The following is a 25,689-nucleotide window of genomic DNA, read 5'->3' on the forward strand; positions in this document are numbered from 1 at the left end:
GGCTTGTGCCCTCCATAGGGCTGCATTAAAATGGAAGGAATAGATATATATATGAAAATAAAATGCTAAATTACAAAAAAATGCTAAATTACAAAAACAATTATTGATCAAATTATATAAAATGACCGACATATTATGTTGATAATAATATTATATGCATTATAAAATTCATTATTATTATTATATTATTATAACAATATTATTCTTAATACAGTAATTTATTCATAAAACATCAAATTGTGTACCGTTGGTCAGAAATTGAGATGACTCAAATGATAACTTTGGTGCATCGTTACTGCCCTACTGGTGACACATCAAATGCATCACCCTTGGCAACGATCCACTCATAACAAATCAGCTGCATCGCAGTCTCTCCTGACCACATACCGAGCCGTCGCTTTGTGTTACTGCACTTTCCTCAGCGCCAACAGGGAGTCTCCCGCAGTGAAGCACAAATACAGCAAGCTTCTGTTTTCCTCTTCCCAGAGTTGTCTCCCCTATGGTGCTATCTCCCATGTGTTATTATTTGAAGCCAAGTCCCCCCGATGTCCTTTCCCCTTGGATGATAGGGATCACAGTTCTGGAAGAGGATTTCTATCTCAATTGCATTCACTTGACTGGTGCATTGATTTGTATTGACGGTATGCGGATGAGTACGTTTTGTATTTGTGGGTCGAATAAGCAATCCCATAAAATTAGACTAGCGCTCAATAAAGCCTATGTAAACAAATTGTAATTTTAAATCATATTGCAGTATCCCTAGCCAGCATACCTGACTTTTATTAAAACAACAACAACAACTTTAAAACGTTCTTGTTTTCTTATTCTTGTGTCCCTATATTCTCATTAAAGCTACAAACACCTCCTAGTGGTATGGAAGTAGAGGTATATTATGCTTCAAATTAATGCTTTTAATTTTTTTTGCTTGCTTAAACATGATCCATAATGACTCACCTGACATAATGTTGAATAATAGCTTTCCATTAATCTCAAGCATGTGTATTGTAGTAAAAAGAAGAAAAGGAAAAGCTCCTATTTTCCTTTTGTTACTGTCATGGCATATTTGTGTGCTTTTTTTTAGGGGGGGGGGGATGTCCTCAGATGCCACAAGATGCCGCCAAAGTCCGGACTAATAGGAAAGTAGCAATTGGTGTCAATGAGGTATGTTGAAGTGATGCATTTCGACTGAGGCTACGTTCACACTGCAGGTCAGTTCCAATTTTTTTTGCCCAATGTGGCGTATCTAATTTTTTCATGTCAATGTGAACAGTACAATTCAGATTTTTTCATATCCGACCCAGGCCTCTTTCATATGTGGATATAAATCGAATACTGCAGTGTATGTATCCGATGAGAGTGCAGTATGGACGCGCAAGTCTTGCTCATCCAACATATAAGTCATCACAAGGCGACAAATGTCACAATTAATCGACAAAACAGACACGGCACAAAAGCAACAGCGGACGATGGAGCAGAAAATATTCAGTGGCGAAAAGAAGAGCCATTAGAACTGATAAATATAAGAAAATGTTTCCTCCGGTTGCACAAAATCCTTGAAATTGCCACAAATGCGTCATGACGAGACCTACACAAGGGGCCATATTTACTTCCGTAAACACGGCTTGTGTTTACACACAATGTGACGTCCTGTTCTGTGCACATGCGTGCAACGTCACAGACTCATTCTGTCCACAGTAGAAGTCCCATTTGTTTCTGTAATGTGAACAACTACATAAAAAGATACGATCTGAAAAAAAAATCTGAATCAGGCAACATGCCCTGCAGTGTGAACGCAGCCTAAGATCTTTGTATGTCAGGGAGGAGCTAAATGTAGACCAGGTTGTTAGCGGAGGTTATGGAGTTTCTGCGCTGCATGTGTATGGTTTTGCTCTGCTCGGTGGCTATTAAAAAGTTTAAGCAAACAAAGAACGGCGGTGTCACTCTTCCACAGCAATTAGTATATTTACGGTTTGCGAAAATACAACACAAATGCCAGCAACCTCGCATTTTTTGTGCACTTTTTTTTTTTTAGATATGTAATCATCTATAGTGTTTGAGGATCATAGGCTGTAGTCCATTTACAGTTTAAACTATTCATGTAGGCAATTCTAGACATTTTAGAGGGGGAGTCAATTACTCCTGTTTTTTTTTTTGCCATTTGCGGCAGTGCTTATTCCCGCTTCCCCAACAATGGTGGGGATTTACTGTATGTAACGAATATTAATACCTAAGCCTAAATGGATATTACCCTTTATTAATAATGGGCACGAAGCGATCCGCCTCAGCTACTTAACGATAATGTTAAATGGATCTAAAGGCAGCCTGCCAACTGTTAATGGTAAGGACAAGTCTTTTAATAATCGACTGCACCTGTCCGAATGAATACACATACGTATAGTACTATCGCCTAGTGCTAGCATACAATAGTTTTCTTTAATAGATTCATGGTTGGACAACTCACGTCTATATATTCTGTTCTGTTAAACAGAGCTGTCAGACTATTTTAGCTCATTTTATGGCACATTACTCTCTTTGATAAAGGCCTTGTTTTCCTTTCTTAGGAAAAGGCAACAGAGCTATTTTTTTTTATTGTGTTATATGTAGCAGTAAATTCATTTGTATTTGCCACAGTGAAAAATCTTGAAATAATGATCAAATTTTGACGCCATGCACCGCCCACATTTCGATAGTGTAGGCAAAAAGAAAAAAAAAAAAGTGGCTGGCTTGTTGAAAGTCAGCATTTGGCTGACTTCCCAATAAGGAGTTTGTCACAAGTACAAGCTCTGAAATTCGCCCAGTTTGGCTGCATCAAGCGAAAAATGCTGACTTCCTGTTCAATGTTGGGCTAGGGTCTATGAGATTTTTTTCTAGTATCCTGCCATGATGGATACGCCCATCAAATATTTGTTAAAAATATTTGTATACTTTATATACTTTATATATTTTTATATTTATTTTTTTTATACTCTGTTAAGCTGGAGTTGGGGGGTATATTTTCTCAACTTTTCCCAGGGCTTGCTATTGAGTATATTTTAGTTTGTCAAGTCGTCATGTTTGGGACCTCTAAAATACATCTCTTTGGATTCCTTTTGAGGGGCAGTTGCTGCAAGATGATGCATAGTTATGCAGAAGCCCATTAAAAAAGGTCTAAATTAAAATTGCATTACATGGCCGTTCATATCACCATTTCTATGGGATCATTAGAAAATATAGACTAGGTACAGTATATGCGCTTGGCAACAATATTTTTCCAATTTGCACAGTCAGCTGCAGCCACTTGTACAGTGTCCCATTTCAACCAGATTATCTGTAGATCTCTGACGGTTGATTACCAGGTCTTCTTTGGCCTCCATTTCTTTGGTTCGCCAACCATTGGTGCCCATCTCTTTGCCACAGAGGGATTTTGGTACTGGGGGCAGAATGTGTCCAGCTTGCTGCATGCACCTTGCAACCTCTTTGACGGTTTCAGTCCATAGCTACTGTTTTCTTCTGTTAAGCACATCCGCATTGGTAATCCTATCATGGTACTGTAGATGATTTTAATATTTTTCATTTGAAACGTTAATACAATCCCACAGGTTGTTGAATACACTGATGAACTTGTAATAACGCAATAAAAAAATGTCATAATTGATCAATGTATGTCCATGTGAAGGCTATCAAAGGCCTTTTTGAAGTCACTGAGGTTGATCGTACGTGGCACATTTAATCCCAGACTCTCATTAGAAAAGTAAGGGCACAATTTCTTTCGCTTTTTGTTTCAGCAAAGCAAACTGTCACTTGAACTCATTAAAACTAAAGTGTTGGATTAACATACAAAATGCTCCTCTGGGTGTTTTTTTTCCATCTCGGTAAGTGTTTGAAAGGTACCATCTATCATCTTTAGTGCATGTGCGGATTGCGGCAAAACGTATTAAGCTCCCACAGGCTGTGCAAATAGCTGGCTTGAAAAAGAAAACAAAACAAGAGAAGGATAAGAAGAGAGTATAATAAACCTTCCTTGTCACAACCTCACAACTCAAAGGTGGTCCACACTCCACATCGCTAAAATATGCAACAGCCCTCGAGCCACAAGGAAAAAACACACAAAAGCTTACATTGCAAAGGAAGAGGATAGAGTTTTGCATTTTGTTGAGCAGCGGTCTCTGATCTGGACCAAACACAAGCAACCAATTGTAATATGTTTTGTTTACTTACTATTTACTGTATATCAGACCATAACACATTGTCCCACATGTGCTTTGCAGATATTGTGATGGTCCAATGAAGCCAAGGTTGAATATTTTGGCCATAACTCCAAAAGGTATGTTTGGCGCAAACAACACTGGTCATCATTGAAAAAACAATATATCTACAGTGAAGCATGGTGGTGGCAACATCATTTGACATTTATTTGCGGTTAATCAGAGGCACTTTAAATGGTGACAGGTGTCTTCTGACTCCTATTTAAAGTGAGTTTAAATGTGATTTGTGATTACTAAACAGCCACGTGCTAGATATAAGATGGTGTGCACACTTGTGCAACAGCATTATTTCAGTTGTTTCTTCGAAATTGACCTCTCAAACAGAAAAAAAAAAGTCAATTGAGTCGTACAGGTCATAAGTCACATTAATGGTGGAAAAAAAGTTGAGAAATGATTGATCTTGGTCTCAGTTATTTACATCACAAAAACTTGGCATTTGAACAGGGGTGTGTAGACTTTTTATATCCACTGTAGTAACAGTGTTGTTCTCTGCGGCAGTAGACGCTATCCTATATTTGTCATATCGTGTTTATATTGGAATAGAGGTCAATACATCCTCCTCAGTTTGAAATCCATATCTCTGTTTAATTCACAGACACTGTCTAGTGGCCATAGTAAAAGACTATCCAAAAAACTGAAGTGAACTGCATCATTATATGGGAAATCTCTGGGTTTAGGAAATCGCTAGCGATATACAGTTTCCAATTTTAGACAACAAATGAAATTTGACCTTCATAGTGTTCTGGGAGGGATCTGATCACATTTTATTACAACAATGGGACCACAGCTTGGGAAAGGATCATAGACTTATGGTTGAAAACAAGGTCTTCCAAAGCTGCAAGAAGCTAATGAACAGCAGTCTTCTGTAGCAATAATTCCTATTAGGCTGATTGGAAAAACTAAGTCTTATTAAGTTCACACAATATGCCGTAAATTAACAAATGGTGGAAGTCGCTGAGCTCTTGTTGGAGTGAAATTCATTCTGGAAAACATAGGGTTCCGAAAAAGAAAATCAGCTCAGTCAAGGGGAACTGCAATCGTTATTGTATTAAATTGGGGCCATGTATCCAGCCACCGGGGCATTGACTCTTAATTCTATTTAATTCAAGAGGATAGCAGTAGAAGCAGCCAAAAAAAAAAAAAAAAACTTGTGTGGGTGTGTTGCCATCTTGTTGCACTGTAATCAATTTATAACTTCGAGGGTATAGCATTGCTTCCCCCAATTTGTGTAACTTTTGATGCGCCATCAGGCCTGGAAAATCATTATCCGAGAGTGACGCATCGCTTGCCAGCCCCATTGATTGTCTATTTGTAAATCTAGTCACTCCCCGAGTGAAAGTTGAGTAGCTGCATGAATCAAATACGTGAACGGTTTTTTTGTTTCTCCGTCATGGCAAAGCAGTGTTGAGCGAAGATTTAATGGTGTTAATTGCTCGCACAACCAAACAAACGGACGTAAAATGTCACGACCGTGAAGCCGTGGACATTTACAAGTGCCTTCAAATGGGTTGACTGCGCCTCACTGACAGCTTAATACAAGAGCCAAGCCCAATACCCATCGGAATAGTCAATAATGGTACACACGACACATCATGAAGAGCCCATCTGACCTTAAGCAGTGGATGTACCCTCACGCTTCACATGGCTGCTGCCCGTCAAAGAAACTGAGCAGCTTATTTTGATTCAACCACAATTCAGATGCAAAACAACACGCAGATCAATTCAAATGAGTCTATGGGCAATTATCACGATAATGGCAAGCTGTTGCGAATGCACAAATTACACTCGGAACTACTATAAATCGATAGTTTTTCCAACTTTGTCCAGGCCTTCTTCAGTAGTCAATACACACTCAGAATATCTGACCCAAGATATTAGGAGCTATGTGGTCGTAGTCAGCCATTTGAGGATCGCTACGATTTTTGACAGAACTTCCAAAGAACGTATATTTTTCCTCAATAGGGCAGCATAGTAAATAAGTGGTTTGTAAGTCTGCCTCACAGTCGAGTGGTACCGGGTTCGAATCTTAGCTCAGGCCCACCTGTGTAGAGTTTGCATAGTCTCCCCATGCTTGTGTGGGTTTTCTCCAGGCACTTTGACTTCCTCCCACATTCCAAAACGACCAGTCCAGGGTGTACCTCACTCATCCAATGTCAACTGGGATAGGCTCCAGCGCCACCTCATGAGGACAAGTGCTGTAGAGCAGTGATTCTCAACTGGCGGGTTGGGACCGAAAAGTGGGTCACAGACCCATTTTGGGTGGGTCGCAGTAAAGTAAAAATAAAAATTACACATATTCCTATTCTGATTTTTTCGCTACAGTAGAGAGACAGAAGTTCCCAAATGGAACACAGCAGGAAAGTGACAAGAACTGTTACTTCCTTGTTCTCTAGCCACACGTTTTCTCTGTAAAGTCCAGTGCAGCCTTTGGAGGTATTTGAAATGGCATTTGAAAATATAATGTACTGTGCATATGTTTTCAGTCTATTTAAAAAAAAAAATTAAATCTGTATTGTCCTTAAATTCTATGAAAGTGGGTTGCGACTTTGCAACAGTTGAGAACCAATGCTATAGAAGATGCCATTGTGGACTATAAAGTCCACTGAACTGAACTGAATACATGCATTAATATTTATCGATGTCAATGTGTTTATTTCAAACAATAGACAACACAAAATGATTGAGGTAGCTGAAGTCAATATATCTGGTCACAAATCTATTGCAATCTAACTACAATGCTTAATAACTGTGTATTACCAGTCATCAAAATGAGAAGAGACCATGAAGCATATGTTACAGGAATGAGGACATTTCAAACTGAATACACCTTTTTATAATAAAAATTTAGCCGAATCACTGAGAAGTCAGAAATTAACCAAGCATAGCATTTATCCACTAAACCTCATTATTGTATTCAGGAATGTAAAAATAACTAATTTGACATCATAATCAAGTAATAATAAGGTGCTTTACTGCTTCTTCTTTATTAAAACGGGATTGTATTGCACACAGTGAGGCATTGTTTGCAAAAATTTTTTTTTAAAAACAATCAGCTACATCTAATATAGCCACGTAACTAGCCATAATGGAAATCTAGATTTATGCCTCTTTGTGACATTGTGAACAACTCATCAGCATAGTTTTTATTTAGAACTTACAAGTTTTAGTGCAGTTCTACAGGAAATAGCAGATGGCACTAAAGCAAAAGCATCCCACTTCCAACCGTATTTTGTCTGGAAGGCACAAGAAAAATCAATGTCCTTAAAATGTGTTTGTTCGCATCCTTGTATATAGTATGAGATGTTGACTTTCTTAAGCCATGTAACCTTTAACAGCCAGCAGATCAATAGGTTAGAAACTAAGAAGCCTTTTCAAATCCACTGACGGAAAGCATTAAGTAGCCAAAGCAAGTGCCAAACTTGGAAACATCACAAAACACTTACAGCGTCGGGAGAGGGAAAAAGAAAAAAAAATATGGCTACGTATCAATTAGGTTAAAAGAGGAGAGGGCCTGCCCACAGGCAGATACCATCCATTAAGGGACTCTAATAAAGACATATAAATGCAATTAATATGATTGATGAGTTGCAGCATCCCAGCAATCATTTGCCAACTTCATCACAATAGTCAGAGGGGAAAATCTCATTAGATGAGTAGTTGTAGGAGTGAGAGTGCACAGGAATGATTCCATCACTGTGTTGTCAGAGAATTTATTAATGCATATCAGGCTTTGAAAGTAGCAAATATTGCAAGGATGTAGCCGACTTTATTTAGTCTTGAGCATCAAATATTGTCTCTCGAGGTCCACTCCCCTCCAAAGCTGAATGTTCTATGAATGCAAATGAGGAAACTAGGACAGTAAACTGAGGTAATAAAATGTAATTCAGGTTTAAGTGAGGCTAAAAAAAATTATATATTACCTCCAAAATGTGCAAATGTTCTAACATAGTTTCACTTTGGAAAACAGACGTGCAGAATAAAATGTCAACTCAGGCTTTGTAAGCAATTTGAAGTCTAGTGGGCACGCTCTCAGCACTAGAGTTATATCCCGGGACTCCACTAGAAGAGCTTTGCATGAGCTTTACTTTTACAAGCTCTTTTAAGTTTACTTAACCTGATCAGCCCCTCTGTAAATATACACATTAGAGCTTGGGAAGCACAAAATGGGCCAACATCTTTGGTACTGTACTACTTCAGAAAGCCCTGGCATTGGAAATACAACTGAACCTTGAGAAACTGAAGATAAGGAGTGTACAAGATCTGGCTACGATGTTAAAGAGACCTCGGTTAAATTGAAGGGTACTTCCTTCGTTTCTGTCAAATATGGTGCCAGAAGTGAAACGTTTATCTGTGGTGTACCTTAGAACAATTTAGTTTTGAAAGTTGTTCAACCCAATAGAATAGCGTTAGGGACTATTCCTACTCAGAGTTCTGTGAAAAATTGTGTCTGAAGTGGGATAAGTAACTGTGAGTGCACAGTTGCACCTTTGGTGAGTGAAATTGGCACCTATATGGGCCATGTGTGCACCTAAGGAAGTGGGATAAAGTGGGAGCAGATCATTTCTAATGTTGTCTATACAATTTGCAACCATGCCAATAGTTGTGTGGGTGTTGTTTACAGGTTTCACTTGACAATTGGTTCAGAAGTGGGAGTGCTCAACAGAGTTCACAAGAAAATCGTGTCAGAAGTGTGATCCTTTATTCTGAGCCCATAGTTTTTTAATCCGGTAGACACAGGAAGGGGTAATCCTCCACACAAAAATAGTGTCAGAAATGTGATGGTGAGAAGTCATGCTTAGTTTGCACAGTTAGACGACCTTTGGGACAGGTAACCTCAGTGTGACAAACTCTGGAGATCCATCCATACATCCATTTTCTGTACCGCTTATCCTCACACTTTGACAATTTGTACACAAATTGTGCAAGTCATTGGGAGGATTAAATGTCTTTCAATGTGTGTCAAAAAGGATGTGTCATCCTGTAAATTAGCAAAAAGGCTTTTAGATATTGTAAATCCTTTATAAAGCTGTGCATTAATAGGTTGGAGAAGTCATTAAACTGTGCAACACATTACTAACCAACATACAAGAGTTAGCACTCAGAAGATTTTCAGGGGCAAACATAAGAATTGCATTAACCTTTATACATCTCTATCATCAATGCGGCTGATATGAACTGGTCGCGATCTGATAGTGGGGGCCATATTTACCAGACTAAAACTTAAACGCTGATTGCTTGAAAGCGCTGCTCTGAATGAACCCATTAATACTGTTTGTTGAGCTGTCTCATTACAGAGTTAATTGTGCATTTGTCCCGATCGCGGTCATGTTACGGAACAGTGATCTCACAATTGGAGTAATGGATGGAAGGCACACACTGCGAACACACAGCACTCTATTATGATCTGTTACGTTTCCTGAAATCATCAAATCATCCGTGACTGGCAATGAACTTTAGGGTGGGAGGGATGCGGCGGGAACGGGAAAACATCTGCTCTATTTTCTATTGAATAATTAATATTCGATTTGCATGAATTAATGAAAAAGTCTAAGTAACTTTTGTAGCTCCATGTGTACTTGTGAGTGAAAGTGTACACATTATACAAGCGGCAAAAAGAAAATGCAACTGGAAAGTATGACTTCACACGAGTAGTATGTCCCACAACGTGTAAAGCTAATGCAATGCTGAATAAATTTGGTAGGCCTTGTGCTATCTAGTGATCACGTTGGATTGGCGCAACAGCGCCCGTATAATCACAAGGACCCCATTCACTCACCACATCACTCCCGCCCTGCAACAACTCCACTGGCTGATCTGATCTGCACCTTCAAGGCCATCAATAACCTCACCCTGCCATATCTTGCTGACAACTTACATGTTGCCATACCCCCCAGCTCTCTCAGTCTTTGTCCTCCATCCACCTCATCATCCCTTCTGCCCATCTGTTCACCGTGGGGGAGAGCGCCTTCAGCCAATCTGCTACCCGTCTTTGGAACTCAGTACCACCTGACCTCTGAAACACAGACTCATTAACCATCATCAAATCCACACTCCAGACACACCTATTCCGGACTGCCTACTAACATTTCCCATATCATTTGCCATCTTAATTGATCTTTGTATTGCTTGATTTCTTATAAAGTAACTACTGTATGTTTGTACAGTGACCTTGAGTGGCTTGAAAGGCGGCTTTAAATAAAATGATGATGATGATTATTATTACTATTATTATTATCCATCCATCCTTTTTCTGAGCGGCTTCTCCTCACTAGGGTCACGGGCGTGATGAAGACTATCCCAGCTATCATCGGGCAGGAGGTAGGGTACACCCTGAACTGGTTGCCAGCCAATCGCATGGCACATACAAACAAACAAATTTGCACTGACATTTACACCTACGGGCAATTTAGAGTTGTCAATTAACCTACCATGCATGGAAACCGGCATGCCCGGAGAAAACCCACACAGGCACGGGGAGAACATGCAAACTCCACACAGGCGGGGCCGGGGATTGAACCCCGGTCCTCAGAACTGTGAGGCAGACGCTCTAACCATTCGTCCACCGTGCCACCATCATTATTATTATTATTATTATTATTATTATTATTATTATTATTATTATTATTATTATTATTATTATTATTATTATTATTATTATTATTATTATTATTATTATTCCATTTTCAACACCGCTTATCCTGGTTAGGGTCGCGGGACGCCGGAACCAATCCCAGCTGACTTTGGACTGGTTCCTGGTTTAAAAATAAATTTAAAAAAATAAATTAAAAAAAATGGCTCCGTCTTGTAAATTGAGCTGCTGGCAGGCGCTCCTCTCTACAGAGGATGGCTGCAGGCTGTGAATCACCGCGGCAGCAGCAGCACAACAAAGAGGATGCGGGACAGGAAGAGGGCTGGCTGCTGAGTGATATTGGTGTTGTATATTCCTTTTCAACTCAAATTGCTGTTTTGCTGTCGGGATTAAATTTTATGGTGCCGTGAACCCACCAGAAACAATATCCAATCGGCACTCAAATATTATTTCAATCCAAAAGATTGAAACATGTTGAAATTTGACCATGTAACTTAAAAATCAATTGCATGGCATGTTGGCATATGGTTAGTGCAAAAGTGCAATGTCGTTACTTCTTTGTTAATGAAACACTGAACAGTGCGTAGTGGTGAATGTGATTGGTATTGTGTGTATATGTGTCCTGCGATTGGCTGGCAACCAGTCCAGGGTGTAACCCGCTTCTCTCGCCAAAAGTCAACTTGGGGTAGGCTGCTCGCGACCCTGAACAAGATAAGGGGTATAGAAAATGGATGGATTGAAAATTGAGTTTAAAACAAAATAAATATGACTATTATGGAGGAATGCAAACAAACGGTAAGAATCAAGGCAGATTGGGCTCCCCAGAACGTACATATGGACATGCACGCAACATTGTGGAGCTCATTGGTATGACACCGTCAGAGTCTACGAGAATTTCAGTTCTGGTAGTCTACTAGTTTCCAAATAACATAAGATCATCTTTAATACTGTGCAGGAAAAAAAGTAAGACTGAGAGACTGTTTATGTACGCTGATGCTGCTGTTTTGGTTATCAAAATACAGTTGTACATAATTTTGTAACGTCTGTGTGTGAACATTATCCATCCATCCATCCATCCATATTCTATCACGCTTATCCTCATTGGGGCCTCAGGTAAGCATATTGCATATTACGGCTAACTTTGGACGAGTAGATCCTTAACTGGTCACCAGCCAATCACTGCGCACATATAGCTGAACAACCATTAAATAAACATGCACGTTTTTGGAATGTGGTTGGAAGCAGGACAAAACCTACACTACACATGAAGAACTGAGATCTGAGTTTCAAAGCCAGGACCAGTGGACTGTGGTGCAAAGATGCTTACCACTACAACTGTGTCCCATGGGTGAACAAATGTGTAAGATAATTACTGTTTCTAACTTTCCTATTTGGGAAGAGGCATTTATTTATTTGGTCTAGTGGACAAAGCACCCCGGCGAGACATGGCATCTATAGAGTAGCGTCCACCATATTGATGAATACAGTATTTCAAGAAAGTAAAACAGGAAAACCTGTCAATCTGTATTTGCAAGAGCAATTTCAAGGTTTGTTAGACTTCAGAAGAGTAGGAGGAGCCACAGAAACACACACACACACAAATGCTAGTTCACAATAAGTTGCAGCTAACCTCTCAAACAGCTGCTGTTTGAACAACAGATACCTAGAATGTCCTCGTTTTCTCCACATATCTCACATTGTTAAAGTCCAATCTAATTTATTCTCTTTATCCACCCCTTAAATATGCAAGACAATTTTAACCGTCTGCTCCATAAATACCTGTGGCAACATAATGGGCTGCAAATCCACTGCTCACCTTGGTCCTTTAACCAGTCTAAAGACGGATCAGTGAGCCGCGACCTCGGGGAGGCAACGCTCGGCTGTGTTCCTACTTCTAAGGGTAATTGCTGACAGATCAGAGCTTAATCCACCGCCAGACAAAATACCTGAAAAAAAAAACAATGTGTTGTGCATCTTCAAAAGCAAAAAGGGGGTAAGATGGGGGATACAGCTGTGTCATACCAATGAGCATGCGATGTGTGAGGCCAAATCCTCCCTTCGGGCTTACTGAGAACGCTCGGCTACGGCTTGCTTTTACGAAGTGGATCATGTGATCGTCATCGTACATATCAGCTTGACGATCTAACACATGTATGTCAAACTCAGGCCCGGGGGCTAAATTTGGCCCATGATGCAATTATATTTAGCCCGCAAGACCATATCAAATGTGTATGAGAGCTGGCCCGCCAGTATATAGCACATGCGCCACTTCTTTTTTTCCTTTCGGTTTGTCCCTTTAGGGGTCGCCACACCGCGTCATCCTTTTCCATGTAAGCCTATCTCCTGCATCCTCCTCTCGAACACCAACTGCCCTCATGTCTTCCCTCACGACATCCATCAACCTTCACTTTGGTCTTCCTCTAGCTCTCTTGCCTGGCAGCTCCATCCTCATCATCCTTCTACCAATATACTCACTATTTCTCCTCTGGACGTGTCCAAACCATCAAAGTCTGCTTTCTCTAACTTCGTCTCAAAAACATCAAACCTTGGATGTCCCTCTGATGAGCTCATTTCTAATTTCATCCAACCTGGTCACTCCGAGAGCGAACCTCAACATCTTTATTTCCGCCACCTCCAGCTCTGCTTCCTGTTGTCTCTTCAGTGCCACTGTCTCTAATTTGTACATCATGGCTGGCCTCACCACTGTCTTGTAAAACTTTGCCCTTCATCCTAGCAGAGACTCTTTTGTCACATAACACACCTGACACCTTCCTCCGCCCGTTCCAACCTGCTTGGACCCGTTTCTTCACTTCCTGACCACACTCACCATTGCTCTGGACGGGTGACCCCAAGTATTTAAAGTCCTCCACCCTTGCTATCTCTTCTTCCTGTAGCCTCACTCTTCCCCCACCACCCCTCTCATTCATGCACATATATTCTGTCTTACTTCGGCTAATCTTCATTCCTCTGCGTTCCAGTGCATGTCTCCACCTTTCCAATTGTTCCTCCACCTGCTCACTGCTTTCACTGCAGATCACAATGTCATCTGCAAACATCATGGTCCACTTGGATTCCAGTCTAACCTCATCTGTCAGCCTATCCATCACCACTGCAAACAGGAAGGGGCTCAGGGCTGATCACTAATGGAGTCCCACCTCCACCTTAAATTCGTCTGTCACACCTACAGCACACCTCACTGCTGTTCTGCTGCCCTCGTACATGTCCCGTATTATTCTAACATACTTCTCTGCCACTCCAGACTTCCGCATGCAGTACCACAGTTCCTCTCTGGGTACTCTGTCATAGGCTTTCTCTAGATCTACAAAGACACAATGTAGCTCCTTCTGACCTTCTCTGTACTTTTCCATCAACATCCTCAATGCAAATAATGCATTTGTGGTACTCTTTCTAGGCATGAAACCATACTGTTGCTCGCAAATACTCACTTCTGTCTTGAGTCTAGCCTCCACTACTCTTTCCCCTAACTTCATTGTGTGGCTCATCAACTTTATTCCTCTATAGTTCCCACAGCTCTGCACATCACCCCTGTTCTTAAAAATGGGCACCAGCACACTTTTCCTCCATTCCTCAGGCATCTTCTCACGCGCTAGAATTCTATTGAACCAGCTGGTCAAAAACTCCACAGCCACCTCTCCTAGATGCCTCCATACCTCCACAGGAATGTCATCAGGACCAACTGCCTTTCCATTTTTCATCCTCTTTAATGCCTTTCTAACTTTCGCCTTACTAATCATTGCCACTTCCTGGTGCACCACACTTGCCTCTTCTACTCTCCCTTCGCTCTCATTTTCCTCATTCATCAACTCCTCGAAGTATTCTTTCCATCTATCTAGCACACTACTGGCACCAGTCAACATATTTCCATCTCTATCCTTAATCACCCTAACCTGCTGCACATCCTTCCCATCGCTATCCCTCTGTCTGGCCAACCTGTATAGATCCTTTTCTCCTTCTTTTGTGTCCAACCTGGCCTATATGTCATCATATGCCTCTTGTTTGGCCTTTGCCCCCTCTACCTTTGCCCTATGTCGCATCTCTTTGTATTCCTTTTGCCTCTCCTCGGTCCTCTCAGTGTCCCACTTCTTCTTAGTTAACCTTTTTCCTTGTATGATTTCCTGTACTGTGAGGTTCCACCACCAAGTCTCCTTCTCTCCTTTCCTGCCAGAAGATACACCAACTACTCTCCTGCCTGCCTCTCTGATCACCTTGGCTGCAGTGGTCCAGTCTTCTGGAATCTCCTCCTGTCCACCGAGAGCCTGTCTCAACTCTTCCCAAAAAGATGCACAACACTCGTCCTGTCTCAGCTTCCACCAAATAGTTATCTGCTCTGCCTTTGTCCACTAATGTGCCACTAATATTACAAATGCCAGAATGCTTTGGTAGTGTGTTGGCCCATCAGTCTTGACGGGCAAGAGCCCTTTCCCTTTCTGTTGCAGTCGTTAGCAAATATGCTACCAGTCTCTTCGAACAAATTTTACACTTCCCCTTCCCAGAAATGGCCAAACGAAAGATGGAAAACAGTTAACTTCCAAGACAGGTTGGAAGCAGATTATCTGTTCACTAAAGTAAAAGACAGACCTGTTTGTCATGTGCGGAGCAACGTGGCTGTAGCAAAGAATATAACATGATTGAATTAATGTTTTTTTTTTTTTTAATGCCCTTTATCAACTCCTAGGCAGGGTCTGTTAATAGTTTGAAGTTTGGATTTTTTATTGGACATTCTTATTTTTTTGGGGTTGTTTTGTTGTTGGCCTTTGAAAAAATATTTACATAAAAAAGAAGGTAGTTGGTGATACATAGACGATAGAGAGACAGAAGAATTAAAGTTCATCTATTTAAATACAAAACAACAAACAAATACCACTGACGTCTTTTATCGCAAATTTGATTTCTCGTGTTTACAATATTAAAGTTTGTTTATTCCAGATTCAGTGTTTAAGCAGAATTTAAGTTTGCTGTCATATGATAAACTTAAACGCTGCATTTCTGCAGAGAAGAGAAACATGGGCATCACAGTGATTTTTCATTAAATATTGAGTTTGGCAATCGACGTTGTCACAGTTTTTTATTTCGGCCCACCGTGAATCTGAGTTTGACACCCCTGATCGAACACATGAAATCCATCCTTCGCATAATGTCATCAGGTGCGGGACAGTATGGCCTTGATTTAAAAAAGAAAAAAAAAAATGATTTCTTCTTGGTATATCAGCACAAAGCAGCCATTATGTATGATTTCTTTTGTATCTCACCGACCGCACACAGCAAGGAAAATGCCATGGCTGTCAATGGGATAATGTTACTCTACTGATTAATGGGCAGGCTACAAAAAAGACTTATGGCGCATGTGTCCTTCTGCAGATAAAAGCAACTCAGAAAAATGTGAAAATACAACTGAGCGGAGGAAACAAAATGTTTGTCACAAAAGCAAAAGTGAGTCATTGCACAATTCTAAATCAGAGGACGGGTCGGAGATGCGCCAAAGCTGGAACGTTTCCAAGGTGCAGAGGAAATTCTGGAGGGAATCAAATTTAATGGGTCTTAAACATCATTGTGATCGGCTTACATGAACAAAGACTACCCCTTTTTTCCTTTTCATGTCGCTCGTCACGTGTCTAATTATGATAGCAATGTGATTTGGGTAATTCCTTTAGTCTTGAGGACTCGGGAGATTTGCACCAATGGCGAGGTGATGCGCTTTCTTTCTCAAGATTATCCTCTGACCTTTTAAGTTGAAAGCCCCTGAGGTTGTACAATTTTGGGAAAAATACGCCTCTAAAATCAGCCCAGTTTGAATAGTCGTCATGCGTGACGTTATGTGAGACTAGCTTAGTAAGCATCTAAAACAGAGTTTCTTAGTGCAGTCCAGATAGGGACTCAGTTGCCTTTTATACATACCAAGACGTATTATCAGACTAATTTTAATATTTATTTTTGGTAGCATGTGAGCATCCTTTTTTCCCATAGCACATAATCAAAATAAGCATAACTATACTGTACATTGTTTTATATTTACATATTATCAATCAAAAATACATTTTTCAGTCTGTGCAGCCTAGTACCAAAAGGCATGCAGTCAGGTACCTGTCTTTGACCCTGTGATTGGGGGGAGCCTGTTCTAAAGGATTACATCCACCTTTTTTAAGGCAAAGAGGGATAATGTGGAGTAAAACTGTGACGACGACCAAAGAATAGGAAATGGAACTTGGGCAATTTCGGTAAACACACTCCAGACGGATATCAGTGGTGGCAAAGAAGGAACGTGATGAACAGGAAAGGGAATTTATCTCTGTTTTATATGTATAGGCAAGTGGCATACATGTTTCCATTCTGGCTGCTCAGTACAAATTGGCCACCAATAAAAAAAAAAAAGAATATACACTGGAAAGTAAAGGGATCCACTTTGACGCCAGCCAAACTCCAGGCGTCCCAAACGCATTGCAGGCGTTTCCAAAGTTAAGAGACACATTACACGTTATTTGCCACTCGTGGTTACATTATGTAGTGGGAAAATATCAGCGGGTCCCAAGGTGGAAAAAGAGAAACTCAACTGAATTTCCCTTATAAATCAGTTTCAGCCGGCACGGTGAACAACTGGTTAGCACATCTGCCTCACAGTTCTGAGGACTGGGGTTCAAATCCCGGCCCCGCCTGTGTGGAGTTCGCATTTCTCCCCGTGCCAGGGTGGGTTTTCTCCGGGCACTCCGGTTTCCTCCCACATCGCAAAAACATGCGTGGTAGGTTGATTGAAGACTCTAAATCGCCCAGAGGTGTGAATGTGAGTGCGAATGGTTGTTTGTTTCTATGTGCCCTGGGATTGGCTGGTGACCGGTTCAGGGTGTACCCCGCCTCCCGCCCGAAGATAGCTGGGATAGGCTCCAGCAGCCCGTGACCCTAGTGAGGATTAGCGGTAAAGAAAATGGATGAATGGATGAATCAGTGTCACATTATGCATTCAATGCACACACACCAGGGAGTGTTTACTGTACATGTAAGTAAATTTATGAATTTTGATTTGGAGCTTGGTGGCCTAAGATTACGCTGCGTCCGAATACACATTTTCACCAGTGAAGGCACAGTTGTTTTGTTTCACTGCTGCTTTTCATCTCCCATCTCCCGTAAAACTTGTGTTTGTGTTTATATGCTTGCAAAGATGCAATGACAGGGAAACGAGAGAGCGAGAAAGATGCGAGTTGACATTCCACAAAACAAAAATGTGGTAAAAGGGGACATTGTAAAAGACTTTAGCCCAGAACAAAGGAGCAAAAATGAAGGACAAAGAGACATTTGTTAGAGTAAATATGATTTTAAACCTATACAGGGAAAACTATCTGCAAGTAAAAAACGACTTTGTGTAGTGAGCTCATGGTAATCAATTGTGGGCCTTTTTATTTAAAAAAAAAATCAATTTCTTTTGCCTGTTTTCTAGCTACATGATTACCAAACAACTTGGCTAAGGTAATAACATCCTACAACTTCACGTAAAGTACATCTTCTCAGGTATCTTGTTTGATGTGCGTCCCAGGTCTGAGACGTGCAAAAAAAATTAGCAGGGATGCATGTAGCCTATTCATTCTTCATCTGTAGACGCATGGTGTAAGACCCACCCTACGTATGTGTCTGTTGGTAAAGAGCTTCCGCACACAGCGAGTCAAAAGTACAAGTCCTATCTTGGTGCTAGCCAATCAGAGGCAGAGTTAGGCGGGTTATCGTTCCATACAATGGACACGAGAGTTTTTTTCTGGACTCGATTAATTTTTTAAGATTTTCACCTATGTGGTGTCTCAGGGACACTATGGAAAAGGAGTACATGCAGTGGATAAGAAACGAAGAAGAATCTAGAGTCTGGTGGATATACACATCGGATGTTGTCTTACATCTGTGTGTTAACTCCAAAATACAGGGAGTAAAGAAAGAAATAGAGACTGCTTCTTAAGAATACCAAAGTTATAAAATAATACCGTGACAGGACAACTGAAGTGATATGTTATCACGCCCTCGCTTAATTCTCTTTACTCGATGTGCCGTGCTGCGGCGGCTTCTGGATGGGAGCATGGTCGGCTTGTCGTGGAGTCGGCAACTGGGCTCGAGAAATTTCATATTTGATGGATAGCCTACCGCTGCAACTCGCAGTGCCGCGTCCTCGTCGCAGCCCGAGTGGAGTTGATCCTCCATTTTGCAGAGCATAATTTGCAGTTGTCTAATAAAGTGCTGTCATCCGCTTTTACCTTAAGTATCACGGCTGGCATGGCTCTTACTCCACTAACATGAAAGTTATATTTCTACCTGGTAAAATAATATAAGTGTGTTAGTATCAGGGGATTCTTTTCTAGTCTAAGTACGTGTACAGACGTACAGTATCAGCACTGATACAAGTATTGTAATCTGTGTATGCATCGTTCTTAATTTAGCATATGTGCAAATCGCATAACAGGATGGCAAAACTAAATATTGACAAGCACTTCAGATCATTTCGTCCAAATTTTTCCTTTTGGTTATGAACTATTTAACGCTCCTTCCGCACCTGTTAGCGTGCAGTTCACCAACATGAATTTCATGTTTTACCTTTGCCGCATCACTTTTAACATCATTGTTCAAAACCTTTACCGCAAAGCATAAAGCAAGCATGAATCCTCTCGATAGTTTAGCATATTGCCTTTGTCATAGTTTAACATATCCGCAAATCTCATATCGTCACGAAACTTCAGCGTCCTTTCACATGGCTCTTCTCCATTATTTTGGAGAGCAAGCTTTGTTAAAATCACACAGCCAGCCGGGTTTTTAATCACGTGTTACTCCCTCTGTGCGCAATTATGTGGCACTTAAAGGGGAAAAAAAGGCTGCAAAATATGAATCAACACAACCAAATAGCATAAATGCCCCATTGGCTGCGGCCGTCCAAATAGACTGAGTACCTCACATGCATGACAACAAGGAAAGAAGAATGGTGTGGGTGGGGCGGCAATATCTTTCCTCGACACCGCTCATCCATTTTCTCCAACACTTGTGGTCATAAATCAAAGCTGAGCAAGCAGACCACAACAGGAACAGTACTTGTGGTCCCTTACGAACCCCTCACTCCTTCCCCTAAACCTCGACGGTGCCTTCAACAATGAAGGAAGAGAAGCGAGACAAGTATTCTCTTGTGGTTTGCACAGCATTCGGCTAATAAGCAACAACCTCAAATTGAAACAAAATACCACATCCTCTTGAAGACTCATCGACATTTCCGTCGACTTTAAACGCCCTTCTTTGGACTCCTTCCTTGGATAATGGTAGCCCACTTAGCGAGCTTTGAATTAAAATCAGATGTATAGTTTTTGCTACAATGTTGCTGACGCCCCCACAAGCAAACGGGAGAGTGCGGATCTATGCCAAGGGTTTATCGCTTGTCACTCACAAAAAAAAGAAAGAAAAAAAAGACTATTTTAGCAACATTAAGAGGAAGAGTGAATTTACAAGACAATAACAAAGGCAACATAATTATTAAGTAGCAGTTTGCAGTGTATAATTAATTATATTGCAATCTGCATAGATGCATGGGTTATGCATGGATTGATGGACATAGACAACTATTGACAATCATTATGGTCTGAAAAGCTGACGTAGAAGTCTACAGATTCACCCAGTGCTCTTTCTTGAATCACTTACAGTATGATGCTGTCTGGATGGATGGATGGATGGATGGGTGATAAACGTAGCAGCGCACTTGTTCACTCAATGCTCCTCCTTGTCAAACAGGACTCAACTGGGCAAATGGGCATTAAGGTTTTCAAGCAATCCTCAGGCACTATTGTTTTTTCAGTATTCAGCCATGGATGAACAGATGGAAGCCAAGCTAAGATAGCAGTTTACATCTTTGCTCCTTCTTATTAAAAATAACACAATTTCATGACAACCATTTAGATTTTTCGAGGTTTGACCATTGTATTTTTAGTATTTAGTCATTGAATGATATATGAATGAATGCTAATTGCTAAACTAACATAGTACTGTAGTCTATAGCTCTACTCCATGCTCTTTTTTGGTCAAATGTAACTCAAATTCCCAACAACAAGTTAGGTTTTAAGAATTTTGAGGTAGGGTTACAACTTTATTTTTAGTATTTGGTCATTGATGGCTGGATGTTAAGCTAACTTAGCAGTCTTCAGGGTAAGGGTACTTTCAGAAATTCACTGTAAGCGCACAGTTTACACTCAGAGCGTTGTTGGAGTGTGCCGTTCGGTTATTCAGAGCGCAACTCTCACCGAAGAGACAGAGCGGGCGGAGCGTCAGGCAGGACGAGGTGTTTACAGGCAGAACTGACACATTCAGTATGGAGGACGCACTGACGTATCCCTGCCTGTGGCCAACACGCTCGTTCATAAATTCATAGAAAATGGAGCGCGCTCTGCCTTTCGGAACACTGCACCCTCAGAGCGCAGTGAGCGCATCAGGTTGAATTTCCGAACGTACATCAGGTTGAATTTCCGAACGTACCTGACATCATAATACAACTTGAATACATGACAATATAAGTTTTATGACTCTCAATTTTAGAGGTACCACTGTTCTTCGCCATTGAAGGATGGGGAGACGGATTCTAAGGTAACATATTGCAGGAGTCTACATCTTCACTCGGTGCTTATTGTCAACCAGGACTCAAATGCATGACAACTTTTTAAGTTTTAAGATGTTTGACACTCGAGGCACGATTATTTTTTTTTTCTTTCAGTATTTAACCATGGATGCCAAGCTAAGGTAGCAGTCTACATCCTTGCTCCTTCTTATTAAACAGAATACAAATTGAGAACAACAATTCATGTTTTAAGACCTTTGAGGTACCACTATTTGTCAGTATTTAGCCACTGATGAATGAACGGGTGCTAAGCTAATGTAACAGACCGACTCGAGCTGTAAATTTGCTAGCCGGGTGCCTGAGAGCACAGAGAAGCTCCTTTTTCTCGGCGGTGGACGAGCTAGCTTAGTGCTCGCAGCCCTTCGCCGTCCTGCCAGCCTTTTAGACTCCCTGCTGCAGATCTGAAGGGAAATTAAGACCAAGGGAAGGGATTAAAATAACACAGCGGGCTAAATATAGTCTTTAAAAAAAAAAAAAAAAAAAAGTCATTTTAAGGACATGGCTTTCTCACAGTAGCCACAATTTAATCAGTCTGCTAAAGTGGTGAGATAAGTCACATTTGTTGGTGTTGAAATCACACAATTAAAACTAAAATAACACTAACCAAAGTTAAAAACATTGAGTTAGCACCGAGATGAATTTTTCACTGCAAAAAAATGTTGTGGCAGTAGCTCTAAGGACTAGGGCTTTGAAACCAGAGGGTCACAGTTGGAGTACTGCTGCACGCAAATGTAAAGTAGCAACTAGTTGTTGGAGTAGTGGTAGTCAAATTGCTGACGACTGTTGAGGTGCTCTTGAGCAAGGCACCAACCTCAGCCCGAACCAAAGAGGAGCAACACTGTTTGTGCCCTTTGCACTCTGGTACCTCTCCTTGCATGCATTTTTTGTGTGTAATCTGGTTCTCTGTGTGGTGTGCAACAAACATGTATGACAATAACGAATGTCAAAATGGTACACAAAACATTTCCCGTACAGTTAGCAACAACAGTAATTTCACTTTGGAACAGACTAACTGTATTTCCATTACTTCTTATCAACAACATTTTTGTGCTACCATTTGCATTATTCTGCTCACTAACAAACAAACATTATTAAAAACATTACCTCCTCGGTGCAGGTAAAGAATAAAGACTCCCATCCCTTTCCAGCAAAGCTGTTATTAAATAGCAGAGCTCTTTCCCACCGCTATTACGATCAACCAAGTGAATATTTACACCCAAGATCTTTTTAAAAGTGGAATATTACCACGACGTGTCAAACTAGCAGTGGGGTGCTGTTTATATTTGTTGCCTAATCTCTATGTGTGTATTCTCTTGAAAGTGATGCAAACTCTAGCTAAGCATCTTATTGAGTGGAAGTAACATTAGCCACTATCCTCCTGTGTGTGTGTGTGTGTGTGTGTGTGTGTGTGAGAGAGAGCGAGTCAAATATCAATTTCATGCATATTTGCAGGACCAAATTGCATCCCTTGATTGGGGTGCGGAGAGGGCGAGGGTGTGCATGAAATGTAATCGTATTCCAGCTACAACATGTGGACAGCAGCACTGAGGAGCAAAACAAGATTGTAACTAAATACTTATGCATTGAGGTAAATCACTTTTCATTGGATATAAAGCAGAGGGAACAGCAAAACTTGTATTGTCCTAGAATCAAAAGAGTAATTAAGGCAACACTGAACGGAAACATTCAATAATAATATGAGAATAAAGTCATGACATTTCAAGAATATAGTTGAATTAGTGATATGAGAATAAACTTGTGATTTACAAAGAATGATTATTATGAAGAAATATTATGATGAAAAAAAAGTAGAATTCATGAGAATAATGTTGTAATGCTATTTTATTCTTATAAAATTATAAGAATACATTTTAAAATTACTAGAAAAAACTCAAAATATTACAACAATAGTCATAATGTTGCTGTCAAAAATAATAATTATATGACAATTAAGTCAATATTACGGAAAATATTATATTACAAGAATAAAGTTGTAAGAAGAGTTTTACGAGACAAAAGTTTCATATCATGAAGAAAAATGTATGACACAATGAGGATGAAATTGCAATTTGTGATACAAATCAGAGATTTTATGAAAATAAAGTCATAACAGTATGAAAATAATCACTTAATTCTGGGTAAAAAAAATTTTTTTTTAATATGATATGATTCATTTATGTTATTCCAAGGGGGAAAAAAATCCAAAGCAGAAGCAGTTTGAAAAGAAATGTTTTTGTGTTATTGTCTGCGGTATTAATATATCGCAAGTGTGGAGAGGGAGACAGTGGCTGTTGGTCTTTATTCATTCATTCATTGTTCGTACCGCTTCTCCTCACAAGGGTCACGGACGTGCTGGAGCCTATCCCAGCTGTCTTCGGGCGAGAGGCGGTGTTACACCCTGAACTGGTCGCCAGCCAATTACAGGGCACATATAAACAAACAACCATTCACACTCACACCTACGGGCAATTCAGAGTCTTCAATTAACCTACCATGCATGTTTTTGGGATGTGGGAGGAAAGCGGAGTAACCGGAGAAAACCCACGCAGGCACGGGGAGAACATGCAAACTCCACACAGGCAAGGCCGAGATTTGAACTGTGAGGCAGATGTGCTATACAGTCGGCATCGTGCCACCGCCACAATATACGTAACACCCTCCATTTCAAGTTTCAACCTCATCACTCGATTTGATCCTCTTTTCACCTCCAAGACATTCTTAGCTACCGCTTCCTTTAAAATAACCCCTAATCCATTTCTCTTCCCATGTACACCATGGTAAAATAATTTGCCTGTCAGTCTTTAATATTGTAAAATTACAACTTTGTTCTTGTAACCTTGTGACTCAGAGTAAAACAAATACAAATGTAATGTTGTAAGATTACGTTTTTTTCTTCGTAATATGTTTTTTTTTTTTTTTCTCGCAACATTGTGACATTGTAACATTGTTCTTACAACGTTTTACTTGTGGTACTTGAGTGTGAGATGAATCATAATTGTGTGTTTAAATGTCAACTGTCGATGCTTCATTTATGCGAATGTTAACTCAATAAGTGCTTCCGGGACCACCAGCAGGACCACCATCATCACCATCACCATCATCACCATCACCATCATCACGTGTTGTGCTGTGTTGTGTGTTGTGTTGTGTTGTGTTGGGGGGGGGAGGGGCAGAAAGTCACTACCAGAGGGGTTCTGGCGGTTCTTACCGAGTGCGAAGTAAGGCAGAGCCGTGTTGTCGAGATCATCCATGACGGAAATCCGTCCAGGTAGATCCGTCCTGACGAATAACAGGAGCCGTGATTCCCCACCTCCTCCTCCTCCTCCTCCTGCCGGTCCTCCTCCAGCGGTGCCACCTGCTCCGGCGGCGGCGCCCCCTCCACCTCCTTCTCCTCCTCCGACCGAGCTCCCGGAGGCTCCCACGCCGGTGAAGCTGAACTCGTTTTCCCGGAGCACGGGCAGCGTGGAGACGGTCACGCTCTTGAGCTCGCACGGAGTCCCCGCGGCGTGTCCCTCGCCGCCGGTCCCCTCGTCGGCGGCGCCAGCGGTGGTCGGCGCGAGAAGCACGCGGAGGAGCAGCAGCAGCGGCGCGGTGCTCGCCATTTGTCCCCCCCCCCCGCTCCTTGTGCGCGCTTCTGCCGCTTTGAAAGCTCCTCGTCGAGTGGCCGCGCACTTATGAGAGGAAGCAGCCAGCCCGCCAGCCAGCCACACGCTCGTTTTGCACAAGGCGATGCGCGGCCGTCCAGGAGGCGGCAGCACAGGTGAGCTCGGAGAGGTGGGGGGGGCGATTTTGGGGTGGCTGGGGCGTCATCCGGCTCCCGCAATTCAGCAGTCATCCATCATTTGAAACGTAATCAACTCTGAATAGTATTTCAAAATATACAGTAAAAGCAAATGAACTCTGCATAGAAAATACTGTATAAGAAAAGTACAAATCTGAACTCATAATGCTGAACTTGCAAAGTTAGAAAACAGTATGCCACATTTCTGCTCTTTCAATTTACACTACAGTACTCATAAACAGTTTGGGATATTTGGCTTTCCCGGTGAAATGTCAGGATGGACCTAAATTGCACTCTAACCTTTGCAGGTGAACTTAATTTGAAATCTGAACATTTAAATGCACATGTGCAAGTGTTCGATGTTACATGTTTTGCACCGGCTCAGCAACTCCATACACCAGTTGACTAACAATTGCATGTGATCTGGTGTTCATTCACT

General features: G+C 41.1%; 1 protein-coding gene across 3 annotated transcripts in view; it reads right to left on the minus strand.

The window, feature by feature from the left end:
- Window positions 1-25,116, minus strand: part of LOC133413895 (astrotactin-2) — a 291,345-nt gene extending 266,229 nt beyond the window's left edge. For all 3 annotated transcript variants that reach the window (XM_061698810.1, XM_061698809.1, XM_061698808.1), the window contains exon 1: window positions 24,678-25,116. In XM_061698810.1, coding sequence (XP_061554794.1) covers window positions 24,678-25,071 — 394 coding nt within the window. In that variant the 5' untranslated portion in view covers window positions 25,072-25,116. The remainder of the gene's footprint in view (window positions 1-24,677) is intronic.
- Window positions 25,117-25,689: the final 573 nt, after the last annotated feature.

Source organism: Phycodurus eques, chromosome 15, assembly GCF_024500275.1.
Source record: "Phycodurus eques isolate BA_2022a chromosome 15, UOR_Pequ_1.1, whole genome shotgun sequence".
Taxonomy (NCBI): Eukaryota; Metazoa; Chordata; class Actinopteri; order Syngnathiformes; family Syngnathidae; genus Phycodurus; species Phycodurus eques.